At 41.4% G+C, this 15056-nt stretch overlaps 1 protein-coding gene across 2 annotated transcripts in view; it reads right to left on the reverse strand.

Moving 5' to 3' along the window:
- Positions 1 to 12834, reverse strand: part of kif6 (kinesin family member 6) — a 57315-nt gene extending 44481 nt beyond the window's left edge. For both annotated transcript variants that reach the window (XM_034577037.1, XM_034577036.1), the window contains exons 1-6: positions 12629 to 12834; positions 9103 to 9212; positions 7997 to 8071; positions 3819 to 3966; positions 3509 to 3618; positions 1581 to 1710 (exon numbers count right to left, since the gene is read on the reverse strand). In XM_034577037.1, coding sequence (XP_034432928.1) covers positions 1581 to 1710; positions 3509 to 3618; positions 3819 to 3966; positions 7997 to 8071; positions 9103 to 9212; positions 12629 to 12688 — 633 coding nt within the window. In that variant the 5' untranslated portion in view covers positions 12689 to 12834. The remainder of the gene's footprint in view (positions 1 to 1580; positions 1711 to 3508; positions 3619 to 3818; positions 3967 to 7996; positions 8072 to 9102; positions 9213 to 12628) is intronic.
- Positions 12835 to 15056: the final 2222 nt, after the last annotated feature.

Below are 15056 nucleotides of genomic sequence, written 5' to 3' on the forward strand. Positions count from 1 at the left end.
CCTCGAATAACTGTCAGCACAAATAGACAAGTGCAGATAAAATACAGTATTTAAAAGGTATATACTGTGTGCATGTCCACAGAGGAAACCGTATCCACAAAGGAGCATTAACATATTCCTTAGTTGTGGAAAAACAACAGAACAAAACAACCTCGGTGGAGTCACTTCCTTCACTCTCATGTGTTTTACTTCAACACAATGCTAACCACACACGGTGTTAAAGTGATGCAGCATAAAAGAGGCAATTTGTGCTACCGAAACAATTAGAGGCTTACTGATTCAAAAGATTTTGAGAGTGAATTTTCTGCCATGAGGCTTTTAGGATGTAGAAGGAAGGGGAGAGGTCCAGGCTGTTCATCCGCAGATGTGAAGAGAAGAAACAAGGATGCAGAGATTAAACCAGATGAGGGGAACACTTTTCCCAGTGAGGCAAAAGGAAGGGTGAAGAGTTGAGAAGGTGCATTTTATTTCCTGTCCAATAAAAGTGCAGAGGGGATTGCCAGGTCTCAGAGTGAGTGAGCTCATGGTCTGCAGAGTGTGGTGTGAATGGATGTGTCATATTTTGTCCACATGGCTGTGAGCAGGAGAACAAAGAAAGTACTACTTTAACTTTATCGAAGGTCCATGAGGAGCAAGGACTTCTGGGAGGATTCTGGCAGTGCTAAATTATCCACCATGCTTCTTTGTTTGCTTCACGCTCAAGGGAAATCTACTTTTTTGGAGTTCACCAAAGTCTCTGAGTGGGTGGACTACGCTGGGGGCTCCCTGCTGAGCATTGCAACGCCTTGATAAACAAATGTAAGATCCAGGAATGTGTTTCTACTAAAACATTTCCTCGGGATTTTACAACAGTGGACTCTGGTGTTAAAGTGTATCCTCAAGGAAAAACAAAACCAATGCAATGTTGTTTTGGTGATGGCCTGTGTTCGGTGGAATATGTGATTTACTTGTGATGCACGTTTTCATGCACTACAAGTAAAGTGACACGCTACTAGCTACTCAAACCATTTACAAATTCCATCTTACATCCCACAACCCCTTCTTTTGCACTGATTTTGTTTAACGGAAGAATCCTGCAGCCACAACAGAAACCGACTTGTCAGAAGTGAAAAGGCGAATCTCTGACTGAAACCTGATTATCCCGTTCACTTTTACTGTCTGCTATTTACATACAATCCGGCAACAAGAGTAAACAAGGTGAGCTCAGGCCTTTTGCTCCAAACCTCAGGTTGCAAAGCAAAAAGCTGGCCCACCGCATGTCTCATCAGCATGGGGAGTCTGTGTGTCTGAGAGTAGAAAAAACCCAACATAAACAGAAATTACAGAGAGAATGCTTGGATTTACTAGAAAACACATGGTAAAAGGGACCACAGGGGACCAAAATAATATTTTAGAAGGGTCCCAAGGTAGCTTTTAGAATGTCCATTACATTCATGGCCAAAAAATAACCTTGATGCCATTTACCCTGGGAGTGGTTGCTGTTTAGAGTCCTGACTTAAACCACCGACGCATTGATGGTGTGCGACTTAAAAGTTGAGGTCATATTAAACATTTCTGCTGTGTAGAGAAGAAATTCTTACTTCTGCAATCATGCGATTGGTGTCTCCCAGGAAAAGTAGATTCAGAGCCTCCTCCTCATTGGATGACTGCTGCAGCGACAGGTTCCTGAGATGAACGTTCTGGTCTGAATCCTCCATAATCGTTACTCTTCTGGAAAAAAGAAGAAAACCCCCCGAAATCTTACTACAGGAAATTCCAGCATAATGAATTAACTTCAGATTGTGAAAACAAAAAGATGACAAATCAGGACAAATCCAGTCAAAACCCAAATAATCCAACACCGAGGCAATTACAAGTCCATTACTAATTATGTCTGTTATGTCATCTATTTTCCTCAAATTGACTTGGCCTCGCTCGGCTCTAAATCCAAACAAACCACATCTGCAAGTCGGCGTGGGCTGCGACCCGGGCTGACGCGTGCTTTATCTGTCCGGGGGTTCATAACGTGATAACAGACAGGGCTTGCTTTTAAAAACAAACAGGTGATTGGGTTGAAGCCGCAACAGGCCCCCTGAAACACAGTGTGCTGGAAGGGTTGGCTATGAATAGACTCCTGTGATCTTACCACATCACTTCTATCATACCACCAGGGTTGTGACAGTTTGGCTACTGGATTGAGATGTCAGCGAGGGCGGAATGACTCGGGAACACATGTAGATAATTGTGTCAACATGTGTAGGTAATTGAGCTCGTTTGATAAAGCAGTATTAGTCTCAGTGTGATTAAAGACTGTGTCCTAGGAGGGTTATTTTCCCAACCAGCCCCATCAACAAATAGGATCTAATTGTTGTATTTTTACACAAATGTTAAGAAATTATACAGATCCATTTAAATGTATTTACAAAGCAGACTTTTGAACATACAGAGGGTGGAGTGCTGAACGCATAAATGGAAATAAAGCACAGACGGAGATAATAAGTGAACCAGGGGGAAAAAATGAAAATAGGAATATCAAAAAGAAGAGAATAGATTCTGTCGGCAGTGAGAGAGAGAAGCAGCCTAACGTTCAGAGGGAGAAACTTTGTAACTGCCTCAGCTTCTCCTTGAATCAGCAAGTGTGGCCACAGCATGGTTAACGACGGGCACTGTCTATTTGCAGCAGACTGTGATTTGTGGGCATCCAAACCTTGAGCTGGATTTTCTGTAAGAAGAGAGAGAAAACTTAAATGGAACTGGTACAAGAAACAGCGAACACCAAAAATGATGTACCGCGACGATGTCCTGCCTGGAAGTCCAAAGTCCACTTTGAGATGAAAAAGCAATGAGTATGACAACAGGTAGAAATATGAATGACATCAAGATAATAGACCAAGAAACCCACCGGATAGATGAAATTTGTAGTTGCAAAGATAGATTGATAAAAACAAAGAAAGAGCTGGAAATATAGCAGGATGACACAGGAGGAATCATGAGACAGAGGAAGTGACACAGACATGGGGAAGGCAAAGACAGAAGCAGAAAGAATGGCATGAAATTAGTGAAATAAGAGGTAGATGGATATAAAATTGAATTTCCCTCAGAGCAGCTGCAGCGGTGAGCGGCTATGAATATAAGCTATTTCTCCACATGACCCTCTTGCCCTCCACTCCAATGGCCTAGTCTGCCACCAGGTTGACCACATCCATTGCTGTCCCACAGTCCCATTATGTCAGTTGGCAGTTCATAGTGGGCTGGTAAATACGAGAGTCTCCACATTTCACCACACAGTGACTCTGGGCCAGGCTGACAAATGGCTGCGGAGGAAAAAGGCTCAACTAAACCCACAAGTGTTTGGGAGAATAATGGACCCAGTGGTGATTGGTCTTTTCAACTTTAAAATAACACACGCACCCGTGCATGAAATTATCAGAAGTGAAATATACACTGCACTGTAGGACTGTCGACATTTTCTGAGCTAACAGCATTCCTGAAGCGTCTGTAGCAAAAAGCAAAGAGGAAGAACACTGACGGTAGGTCTTCCAGTCGGGAGGCCTCCTGTCTGGAGTCCAGAAGGTCATATCCTGTGTCGTTGTAGATCTCCAGGTAGGAGATGTGTATGGTATAAACCATGCTGCTGTCCTGTGGAGCAATACATGCACATACAGATCAGATTAGGCATAAGAAATTGTTTAAAGGAAAATAAATGATGGTTGAAAGAATCCAGTCAGATACTAATGCACAATTTGCTTGATTCACTGTATGTGGTCACTGTTAATCAGTTAAACTGAAACATTAATTTAAAAAAAACACTGTCAAATCATGTTGCTGCAGGTGCTGACCTGGCAGAAGCATTGATACAGGTAGGATAGGGTGCGTGGAATAATGCCTCGATCACTGTAACGCTCGGCCCCTCCTGTGATGGTGAAGGTCTTCCCACTGCCCGTCTGCCCGTAGGCAAATATGGTGCCATTATAACCAGCTAATACACTGTAGACCCACAAACACACACACACACACACACACACACACAGACACACAGACAGATAGACACAAAGAAACCCATTAACACCTGATCTTTTAGTTTAGGCGAATAATCCCATCAGTTGATTATGTTGTTGTGAGTGTTTATGTATTAAAGACGAACATACCAATTACAAATATCTACATTTAGCACCTGCCTGAGATCAGTGGCTGATCCTTAAACTCTACTACATTATCTACTGTAATGATAGTGAACATACATCATTTTCCTGTTGTGTACCTTTTTCCTGTGGACATTTATTGTGGGTGATGGTTTCCTACACTTCCCAGAATGCTAACCTTTGAGTGCTGTTCAAATTAAAATTACAAACAGTAAATATAGCTAACCGAGTTCATGAACAATGAAAACATTACGTTCTTATGAATACAAACCACACCAATGTATATTATTTATTCATAAAATTTGATATAAACCAGATTCAATTATCTATAGATATATTCCTTATATACATTGTTCAAAATTACTATTTTCTCCTACGTCAAATCTGTTCCTTCTGCCCAGTTGACCATAGATAGAACAGAACACAGAATAAGAACATTTCACAAGTATGACATTTGATGTACCTGGAACCGAACAGTGTATCACCACTGGTATTTTTAAAGAAGACTCAATATATGGAACCAGACAACAGTGGGCTTATAGATAAAAATCACTATCAAGAGTTCAAAGTAAAGCTCAGGCTAAAATACAGCATCAATATGTTATGACTTGCTGAAATGCAGCATCAATATGTTATGACTTGCTGAGACAAGAATGCATCTGTCTGTAAATAAAACCGTTGCTTGTTTGTAGCATGTGCCTCCTATGACATCACTGTAATATAATTTGCCACAGTGCCCATGAGTGTCAAGTGTATCCCTGCGAAGGTCTGAGTGAATTGAATCTGACACTTCAAATCCACAGGAATAGATGGCAGAGAGCGGAGAGCTGCTATGGCGACAGACGATCTGCCAGGGAGGAAGAAATGTCTCGGAGTGAAGGAAGGAGCCCAAACCCACTCAAGTAGACGGGGGCCCGCTAAATTTTGGTTTGGCAGTGGGCTGCCTTTCTGCACGTGCACCAGTCAATGGAAACCAATGGTATCTTGCTACGTTTGAACTTAAATCTAAAATGACAGTATTCCCAAGAGGCAGATTAAATTGGCATGGAAAAGCCCCTCTGTTGTGTAGCGTTGGAAACAAACCAGGAAGAAATATTAAAATAGTCTCACAGCCAAAATCTCCACAGGGCTGGAGTAGGTTCTCTGACACACAAGCTTGGATAAAAGGTAATAATAAAACTGAGCTGCCAACTGCAAGGAAAAGGATATCTCGACACTATATTTTTTAAGATGAATTATAAACAAATTTAAGCCTCTTGCTTATTCTAACGGAGCTGCCGACCCAGTATTCGAGTGGTGTGTGGGTTTTCCTTCCTGTGTGCTGTACAGCTCCACACCCTGCATGAGAACGGTGAGAGGAAAAGTCTACTTTTACGTTTTTTTAAAGTACATCCACTTATGAGAACAGTGGTCAGTTAGCTTGCCATTGGCTGGCCAGTTAATGTAGCATGAGTCATGGTACTGATTGGCAGCAGGGGGGGAAAGACACAGGCTCAGTGTTCGGTTTAAAATGTGTGCTAATGATGCGGGCTGGGCCCTTCCACCGAGGCTTGGGTGTTCCCCAATGCTTGTTCCTGTTTACACCTCAATTTTCCTGGAGATTGGCAACTTGTCATCCAGAGGGTCATTGTTCTCTGTATGAGAAGCAGTGTGTCCAATCTTTCTGAGGTAACACTGTTACAGATAAAACTAGACAGTCCCAGACTCTTCTTTAAATTGGGGCTGCAGGTTTCACAGCCCTGCGAAATGGAATTACACTGAAGATAGAGGGGTTGCTTTGCCAGGCCGACATCATTACATTGGCTCTTCGTCTCCTGGCGACATTAATGCTGGTTTGTTTTTGAACTACTGTGTTGGGGTAGAAATGACTGGTTTGGGTTACACCACAGCAGAGACAGAGACTAGTGCGTAAGTAAACGAGTTAGAGCTTTTGGCTAAACCGTGCGTAAAGTATGACTGAGTACCAACCAAAACAACAACCTGACAGTTATTGGTAGTTGAGAAGATAGGCGCCTGTGTGCATGAAGCTGAGTCTTAGTGCGGTGACTGCTGCGATCCAGAGTCACTCTTGACTAAACCTGAATAAATGTTTCTCGAATACAGGGGCTTGAGGAAAAACATTGTGTCAGTCCACATTTAATTCTGTTCATGATTTCTGCAACAGGGCATGAGATTTATCCATGGTCGCCAAGTAATCACTCAATGTGGAAATTGTTGCATTTCTCACTATAATATTGACCTTAATCAAGTATTCTGACATTGTATGTTGTTATTTGGCTCTATACGAATAAGATAGATTTGAATTTAAAAGCTTAAAACTTCAGTGACTAAACAGGGATCTAGCAGAGCTGAGGACCTGAGGTTTGAGTAAGAAATGTCTGATAGGGACAACAGACGGGCCATGGCTACATGGGACTAGTGTCCTTGAGGCTGCAGACATTGTGGTCATATCAAAGACTATAAGACGCCAAGCTCAAATTGATATGCTAAGGTATAACCTGGTTGTGGCTGAAACTTTTTAACCTGATGTTTACCATCTGTCACAACAAAGGGGGGAACTGTTGGCTGGGGAGGGCAACCAAATACCTAAGTCAGTGAACCCGTGTGAGCCCGTGTGAGTCAGGTCAATTCCAGACGTCTCACCATGTTGTTTATATGTCTCCGAACAACACTGATAATGCAAAGCACTTGTGAGGTTCCACAAATAGGCCGTAGTGTGACTAAGAAGCCTGGAGTGGAATGCTGTGAAGATGGTGGGGTTAACCTGAGACATGAGGACAGCGTGGAGGCAGCGAGAGGAAGAACCTGGGTTACGTGACTCAATCAACATATGAAATTCCCAGTAAATCCTGCTCTGTTTGCTGTTTTCGCTTTTGGATGTCAGTCCTGATTTAGACTAGATGTTCAGGCAGGGTGGGAAGATATGTTAGAGACAGTCAGAGTTTACTTCTGTTGAAATGCATTAAACATTGTGTTTTCTAGTTTCAGGGGTGAAGCAGCATGGAATTGAATTTCATCACTGAGACACAATTATGCTAATTGGGTGATGAAAAACATGAAATGTAAATGCAAAACATATTACCGCAAGGGGTCCATAGTAAAAACATTTTTTGATTTAACAGAAGTGAGAGTTATCGATATACATCTGGTAGAAATGGATGACATGGACATTTCTGCTGTATTCAATTAACCATCAAATAACTGGATCAATTGGCTATAGTGACCATTAGTTAATAAGTAAGAAAATGTGCTTAGTTTACCTGCAAATCAAATCAGTCCAATATATTGGTTGAATCCATTTATAGACATATTTAAGATTCTAAATTGAATTGAGACCCTTGTGTTCTACTCATTTTCAATAAATTCAGTGGTATTAACAAATGACTTTACACTGTTGATCTGACGGCCTGATGTTTCTGTAGATTCATCTAATGAATCCTTGTGCACGACAAATTAAACAGCTCAAAATGAGTAAGCAGCTACAGTATCTACAGCTCTGTGTTGTGGCTTGTAAATGTTCTCACACTCACAATGGCACAGCGTGCCATCTTGCCTGCCAGCTCAGTCCACTTAGTGGTTTAAGTATGTAAAACATGCCAAAAATCACTGACACCCTTCATTTCCATCTTAAAGAAAGCTGAGCTTTACTGACATCCTGTCAACAGGGCTGGGTAAAGCCTGTGTGGCCCGACCACAACATGGAGAGATGAGCAGTGCTGGGCACAAGAGGTCAGTGATCATTTCTAATTTGTAAGCAGGATAATGTGTTGACGTTGTAAGGGTTGACAAAGGGTTCATTATATATTACTTGGCATTAAAACAATCCCGTGTTTACATCTTTCAGTTTGAATAGTACAATGTCATTAAGATCTTACCTGTCTGCAACTGGTTTGGCAATGTTTTGAAATATCTCTTCTTGTTTGACCGCTTGATCAAACACTTTTTGGTATCTGGACAAAAGAGAAAAGAACAAAGACAGGATCAACATTACACCTTTGACAGAACACAACAAGGAGGAGCATAAATCTTTGACCTCATTTATGACCATAACATATAGTAAAAATATATGTTGCTGGTTTATCTCAAACATCCGAGGCTCACCACAGTTACCCGCAGCCGTACTGAATAGGCACAAAAAGAGTCAATTTCATTTCCCAAGTGAATAAGGAGGAGTTTAGTCATTCTGTGTTCTAAAGCAGTCTCAACCCCGCCGTGCTTTTATCCCACAGAAAAAGATGAGAGAGATGCAAGAGAAATCCGCCCATGGAGATTGTTAAAAGTGGAAATTTTATTTCTATAAGGGCACAAGGGAACCTCCACCGGCTATTATAAGACTCTGTGGTTTTCAAAGGCTCTCTGTGTCCACTGCCGTCTGACTCCCTAACTGTGAATTTAGGGCTTGGAAGCGTGGCATGGGCCCTGCCAAGAGTGTATATAAGGCTGCAGCTTTCACCGACAGCGTTAAACAGATGTTCTGGCTCTGCACTGACAGAACTGCTGGATGAATTATTCATGGGAAAAAGTTTTTATGCAACCTTTAAGTTCTGGTGGATGACATACCTTGCTTTATCTGTATTTGTTCTTTTTCCACATTTACATTACTCCTGTGGACTTAAACTTAACCATGAGTGAAATCAAATGCCATTCATTGCTCTGGTGCTGTACATTCATTTAAGACTGTGGCTAATTATACAGATATAAAGACACTACATGTGGATATGTAGTTATATTTTTATTTATCTATAATTAGTCTGCTGCTGGTGTTTTTATAACATAAAAGAGTATAGAGAGATCCCTCTAAGGCATGTAGAAAAGCAGATATAACAGTTTGCACTTCAATCACTACTAAGTATAGCCAGATATGAAAAACAATGTAAATCATTATGGTGTACTTCAAAGACCCCAACAGTTACATTTAGATAGAACAAATGATTTGGGAAATGAATCAAATGTAAATTGTACTCTCGGTCTCAGTCTCTACCTGAACTTGTAGCACTCCCTCTTGTTGTTAACAAAGCCATCAGCTAAGTCTCTGGGCACCGTGAACTCCAGAGAGGCACCTGTCTTCTCCTCATTGTCCACAGAGTACACCTGAGGGAGCCAGAGACAACAGTACAGTCAAAACCACAGTGGAAGAATGCCTGTCAATGAAACAGGACAACATAAATGGTAACAAGCATCCATCCACAGTGCTGTATTTAAAGACTAGTCTACTACATAATCTATGATTTGTATGTTGATATGTATGTGGTATCATAGACGTAGTCCGAGTTAAACACAGAGACGATACATGTCAGGTTTTAAATATGACTTGGTCACTTCTGGTATGTGTACTGCAGGCTCCAAAATGAAAAAAATAAGAAGTTGGTATATTTTTATGATCATAAATCTTATGGCAAGAAAAAGAACTGAACATCCAAAAATGCTCACTGAACAATGTAGACAAGCTCTGCAAATTCACCTCCGCTTACCAAAGCCAAACCCGAAGCCAAGGCCTTAGGGTAGACAGTAGAAACTGTAAACCAATATAGATTTCCCTAGAGCAGGGACGGACATTTAAAGTAAGGTTCGGTGGTTCAATTTAAACACCCCCCTGCTCGGGGCTTAGACGTACAGTATGTTCTGACATACGTTTTCAATGGACATTGATGCAATTACAAGCCCCAGGCTAAGAGTGATAAAAGATACAATGAGACCTAAATGATCAGATTGTTTTTCATTGTCAGCCTACCTGCAGTATCGATTTCTGACCACCTCTGCACTGTCTTCTTCACATCAAACATCAAACAGCCCAAAAAAGAGTCAACCTCAAAAAGCCCGGAGGAGGTGGCAGCTCATTGCATTTTGCTGTAATCTGTCGGCTAAAGCTAAAGTGCAACTGAAACCCTCAAAGTAATTTAATTATTGCTTCCATCAGCTGCTGTGCTGCTGTGCAACAAACAGAGCTTTAGTGAGGAGAACGTACTTTGCCAGTGGTGTTTCTGTTTGGAAAATTAGCTTTTTGACATATGTGCCCAATGAGGAAATCTCATATCTGATGGCAAGTAAAAATGAGTAGGCTTGTGAGTATTTTATTAGAAAAATAACTACTAGTAGGTTGGTTTGTCACTGTTTGTGACTGACACTCCAGAACGGCAAATTTAACACTGGCTCAGCGTGGTTCACCTTAATGTCTTTAATACAGTTACACGCTGTAATAATTTAACGGATGGTACCACACTAAACGTCAACAAGAAGTGCTTACTTGAAATGGTTCTAATAGTAGACTGTATACAAAGATGGACGACATGACTGCATGCCAAAAGTGACGCCAAATCATCTTGATCGCCACCTGGTGGCTGAATGCAGTAGGTGGATGAGACATGGACCAAACTTGAAAGTCAATTTTTCTCCAAGATGGTTTATATCATTTTTGGTAGTTAGGTAGCTCTTTTCTAATCACACCGATAAACGTTCAAGCGTTATTTTTGTGGTACAAATTGGTTATTTGATGCTATAAAAATGTGTTGAAACATCGTGATTGTCAGCGGAGACGGACTCGCGATTCATCGAGAGTGGATCACGACCACCTTAGTGCGCCTCCAGCCCCTGATCGCTACTGTGCAGATGCAGATGTGCAAGAGGGCAGTGTTCGTGCCCAAGATATTTTGGCATCTTTTCTGGCCAGAGGGAGGAAGTGGAATCACGTCGTCTATATCTTTATTCATAATGGTTCGAGTACAACAGCTTTAATAACCCATTCAGCTTGAAATAAAAGTGCTGGGAGAGAGAAAGATGATTTTGTGCACAAAATAAGTATTAAACATGTGCACAAAATATAAGCTGTTCGAATACTCAAGTCAATCAAGATAATTGGCATCAGTCCTAAAAATGGCTCTTTACCAAGAGAAAATTATGAATATACCAATTATGCAAATGTGCATATGCATGTTGGACTTTGGCTTAATTTTGTCTCCTTGTGGAGTGAGCCTGTATTGTATTATACTGTGTGTTTTTTGTCCCCATCATCTGTCAGGTATTTGTTTTTTAATGCTGTATTCTTGATAGGGTTGCAAAGGGGCGGAAACTTTCCGGAAACTTTCCATGGGAAGTTAAGCTCGGGAATTTTGAAAAAATAATTTTAACGCAAATTAAACGCTGAGCAATACAAAAATAATTCAAAACTCTATTTTAAAGATGTATGGAATGCAGCACACGCTGCACGTTGAATTTCTCCATCACATGCGCAGTGCATTCTTCCATGTGCAGTGCATTCTTCCATCACATGCACAGATAATTCCCAGCATCCTGCACACTACAGCAGGGCTATTGAGGCCACACTACTGCATTAGCCCAAGGACTAGTCAGGTAAGTTTTGATGATATTACTGGGGAAAATATATAAGCATGCTGATTGAGGATTGTTCATCTGTTCATCTAGCCTATTTCTATTCATTTATCTATCAATTGTAAAATATTTTTAAAGACGATTCCAATTGTTTAGCTAACTATTTATATCTCTGGCATTGCATTAGTGTTTCTTACAAGCTTTTTTCTCATCTTATTCTACAGAACAATGCCACGTGCACTATCTCATGTGTGGAGACATTTCACCCCAGCCAATGTAGAAGGAAAGGCTGTGTACATTTGCAAATACTGTGCAAAGACCTATGTTAAGAATGCCACAAAGATGCAGAAGCATATAGTCAAGTGCCCAAAGTTTCCTCAGGGCTCAAATCAGCTTATGACAAAACAAAATGTTTATATTTATGTCTGTATATGACAAGGTAAATACAGTTAGTATAAATTACCCACACAATTTCCAGTTTATTCCTGTTAATTCCCGTTTATTCCCGTTAATTCCCGTATATTCCCGTATATTCCCGTATATATTCCCATGGAAAGTTTCCAACTTTGAATATTCCCGGAATTTTGCAACCCTAATTCTTGATGATTTGTATGTAGTTTTCTGCAAACTAATTTCCCTCGGATGAGATAGTAAATTTCCCTTGATTTGGTCAGTGTTAAACTCTTGCTCCCTTGAACGATTACTTGTTTCACAGAAGACATTTTGATAAACGGGCAGGCACAGATGATCCTGATAACTTATATGATGGCTCTGTTCCAGTCACTCATTTCATTATTTTACACCTGTGCATTACCTACTCTGACATGTCAACATGTCTGCCATGGAAAAGGCTTTAACGGAAGGGGGACATGGTTATTGTCACCATTTACACCTCTGCTTTTCCTGATATGATGAGTTCAACTGTGGGTGTAGAAAATGTGATGAGAACTTTAGCAGCATGTACTGACACGTGTGTTTTAGGGAGCTGTTGCTTCTTGCTTCAAATTATCGACCGCAAACTGTGTTAATTGACGCGATGGGACCATGCACCACAGTGCTTTGTTTACAACAAGGCCTCGTTTGTATGGCGCTAACAGTTGCTGCACATCCTAGCAACACTAGCATTGATGTCAATAGAAACAGAGTTGTGTTCAAAAGTTGCATTTCAGCTGCGAACTCACCGCTGTCGTTCTCTTTGTGGGCTTAATGCGACCGAATATCTGTATCGTCTGTTTCACCATTTTCCCCTAAAATTAGGAAAACTGTTTTACGCCTGGTTCCTTACTCACATACTGAGTTAGCCGCTAAGCTAACGTTAGCATTGATGTCGGTGCTGAGTTCTGTGCAGTTTGTTGTAGCTGGTTGCTAGGCGACGGCTCCTGTCGAAGATCGTCTAGGGGTGTGAAGATGATTCCTCGGTGTCGAATAACCTCTTCCTCTTTTACTCTCCTTTCCCCCAAATGAACTGATGGGATGAGATAATAGGAGAAGCAACAGATACAAGGGAGTGTGTGTGTGTGTGTGTGTGTGTGTGTGTGTGTGTGTGTGTGTGTGCGTGCGTGCGTGCGTGTGAAGCAGGGATTATAATAATATTAAACACATTGTCAGGCACAATAATAAAACAGGGATTTTCTCCTGATGTTTTCATTCTTCTCCTCTCAGCAGGTGATTTGTAAATTAAAGACAAAAGATCCCAGTAGGTTCAGTGAGTCACATATTGACAGAGGGTTATTCTCAGTGCTGTAGAACACTCCCTGCACAGTAGACCCATGGCCCTTACTCACAATGCAAATAGGTGCAACCAACTGCCAGATCTGGCAATATTAAAAAAAATAAAATGACATGTCCAAATCATCTATAGCTCTTCTTCTTCTTCTTCTTTATTGGCGGGTGGCAACCAACGTCAAGGTGCATTGCTGACCATTCTATAGATCTTGATAAAAATGACAAACAAAATATGGCAGAAAGTAGCAAAGAGTATAACCAAGAGTTTAGCCAATGCCCTAAATTCTATGTTTAAAAAAATGACGGATCAGAGAAACCAGAGTGTGTTAAAATGAGAAATGATAGAGTCCAAACCAGACCTGCATTTTTCTTCTATGTGTGTGTGTTTTGCTTGTGATGTGGGGTAAAGACGGGGTAAATATATACTCAGTGGAAGAATCCTCAGGGCACATGCCACTTTGCATTCAACCACAAGCTCTCACACAGTGCATAAAGGCACCATATTGCACCTGTTGCATCTGTAGTTTTTAGGCAAACTTTTTTGTTGTCGTGGTTGCAGTTTTGTTTATACCGCTTTACATCACCTGCACCGTACAATATAAAGATCTCTGGAAGATGTTGTGTAAAAGTACACAAGTGATCACAACACATCACACACATCTATGCATCTCATGGAAACCCATGAGGAACACAAATTCACTTATCAGCTGATTTACACAGATCCATGTGTTTGTGTTTGAGAGGGTCAGGGTGAGGTTGGGGCTGGTGGCTTTGACCCCATCTCCAATTTCAGCATATGAGTGTCACGCTGTTTCTGGTATTTCACCTGAACCCTGGATGCCCCCCCCCCCCTTCAAATATAGCCTATACCAGGAGGTCTACATCCCCAAAGCAGCTCAGACGGAGAAACAAGAAGGCCAACTGGTTTCATGGTGGCCTTCAGGAGAATGTATCATGTTTGTTCCAGTGCATTCCTTGATGCCACGGAAAATACTGGTTACTTGTTTGGAGTTGCACGTATGTGTGTGGTGTACATGATTATGCGTGCTGCCTCAAGACGGTGGTTAGGTTTGAATTGAAGACTGAGTGGCATTATACAGTACCGTGGATGTTTTGAATGGAAAAAAAAGCAAAAAAAACATGCACTGAGGTTCTCGACATCAAAATGTAAATTGAAATCTAGCCAAGCAAAAAAGCCATGATCTTAATTTAACAAAAACAATTTAACCCCACACAAAACATCTAAATACTCCCCCTGATATACCACTAGTCCTTGTTTACCCAGCAACATTTTCACAACTTGTAAAATTCCATGCATAATAATATTAGGAGAGCCTCAACAGTTAGTCCACTCACACAGACACGAGCATTCATGAAGGGATCGTGTGAGGGTTTGGAAAGCATGTGTTTCAAATGGTATCCAAATGGTGTAACATGCAACCGTGCATTCCGTCAAGTTAGACTGTGTGTGTGTGTGTGTGTGTGTGTGTGTGTGTGTGTGTGTGTGTGTGTGTGTGTGTGTGTGTGTGTGTGTGTGTGTGTGTGTGTGTGTGTGTGTGTGTGTGTGTGTGTGTGTGTGTGTGTGTGTGTGTGTGTGTGTTTGGGATTTTAGTGTTATGCAATGTGCAGGGGCTCTGTGAGAAGGAAACACATCCTTTCAGACGATCGCCGCTGACAAGTTGCCGTTGGCGCTGTGCAACGAGCCACCAATCATTGGGTTCAAGCCGCCGTCAGGCAGGTACACTCCCAGCCGCGCATGGCTGAGCGTAAGCTGCAGAACCCCCGCAGGATTTAGAGAACTTCAAAGAGGAAGCTTTTTTTTTTTCTTTTACGTAGCTTTCAGGTGGTGTAACCTGCTCTCCAGCAGCCTTATTGGAGGGTCTC

Source organism: Hippoglossus hippoglossus, chromosome 22, assembly GCF_009819705.1.
Source record: "Hippoglossus hippoglossus isolate fHipHip1 chromosome 22, fHipHip1.pri, whole genome shotgun sequence".
Classification (NCBI taxonomy): domain Eukaryota; kingdom Metazoa; phylum Chordata; class Actinopteri; order Pleuronectiformes; family Pleuronectidae; genus Hippoglossus; species Hippoglossus hippoglossus.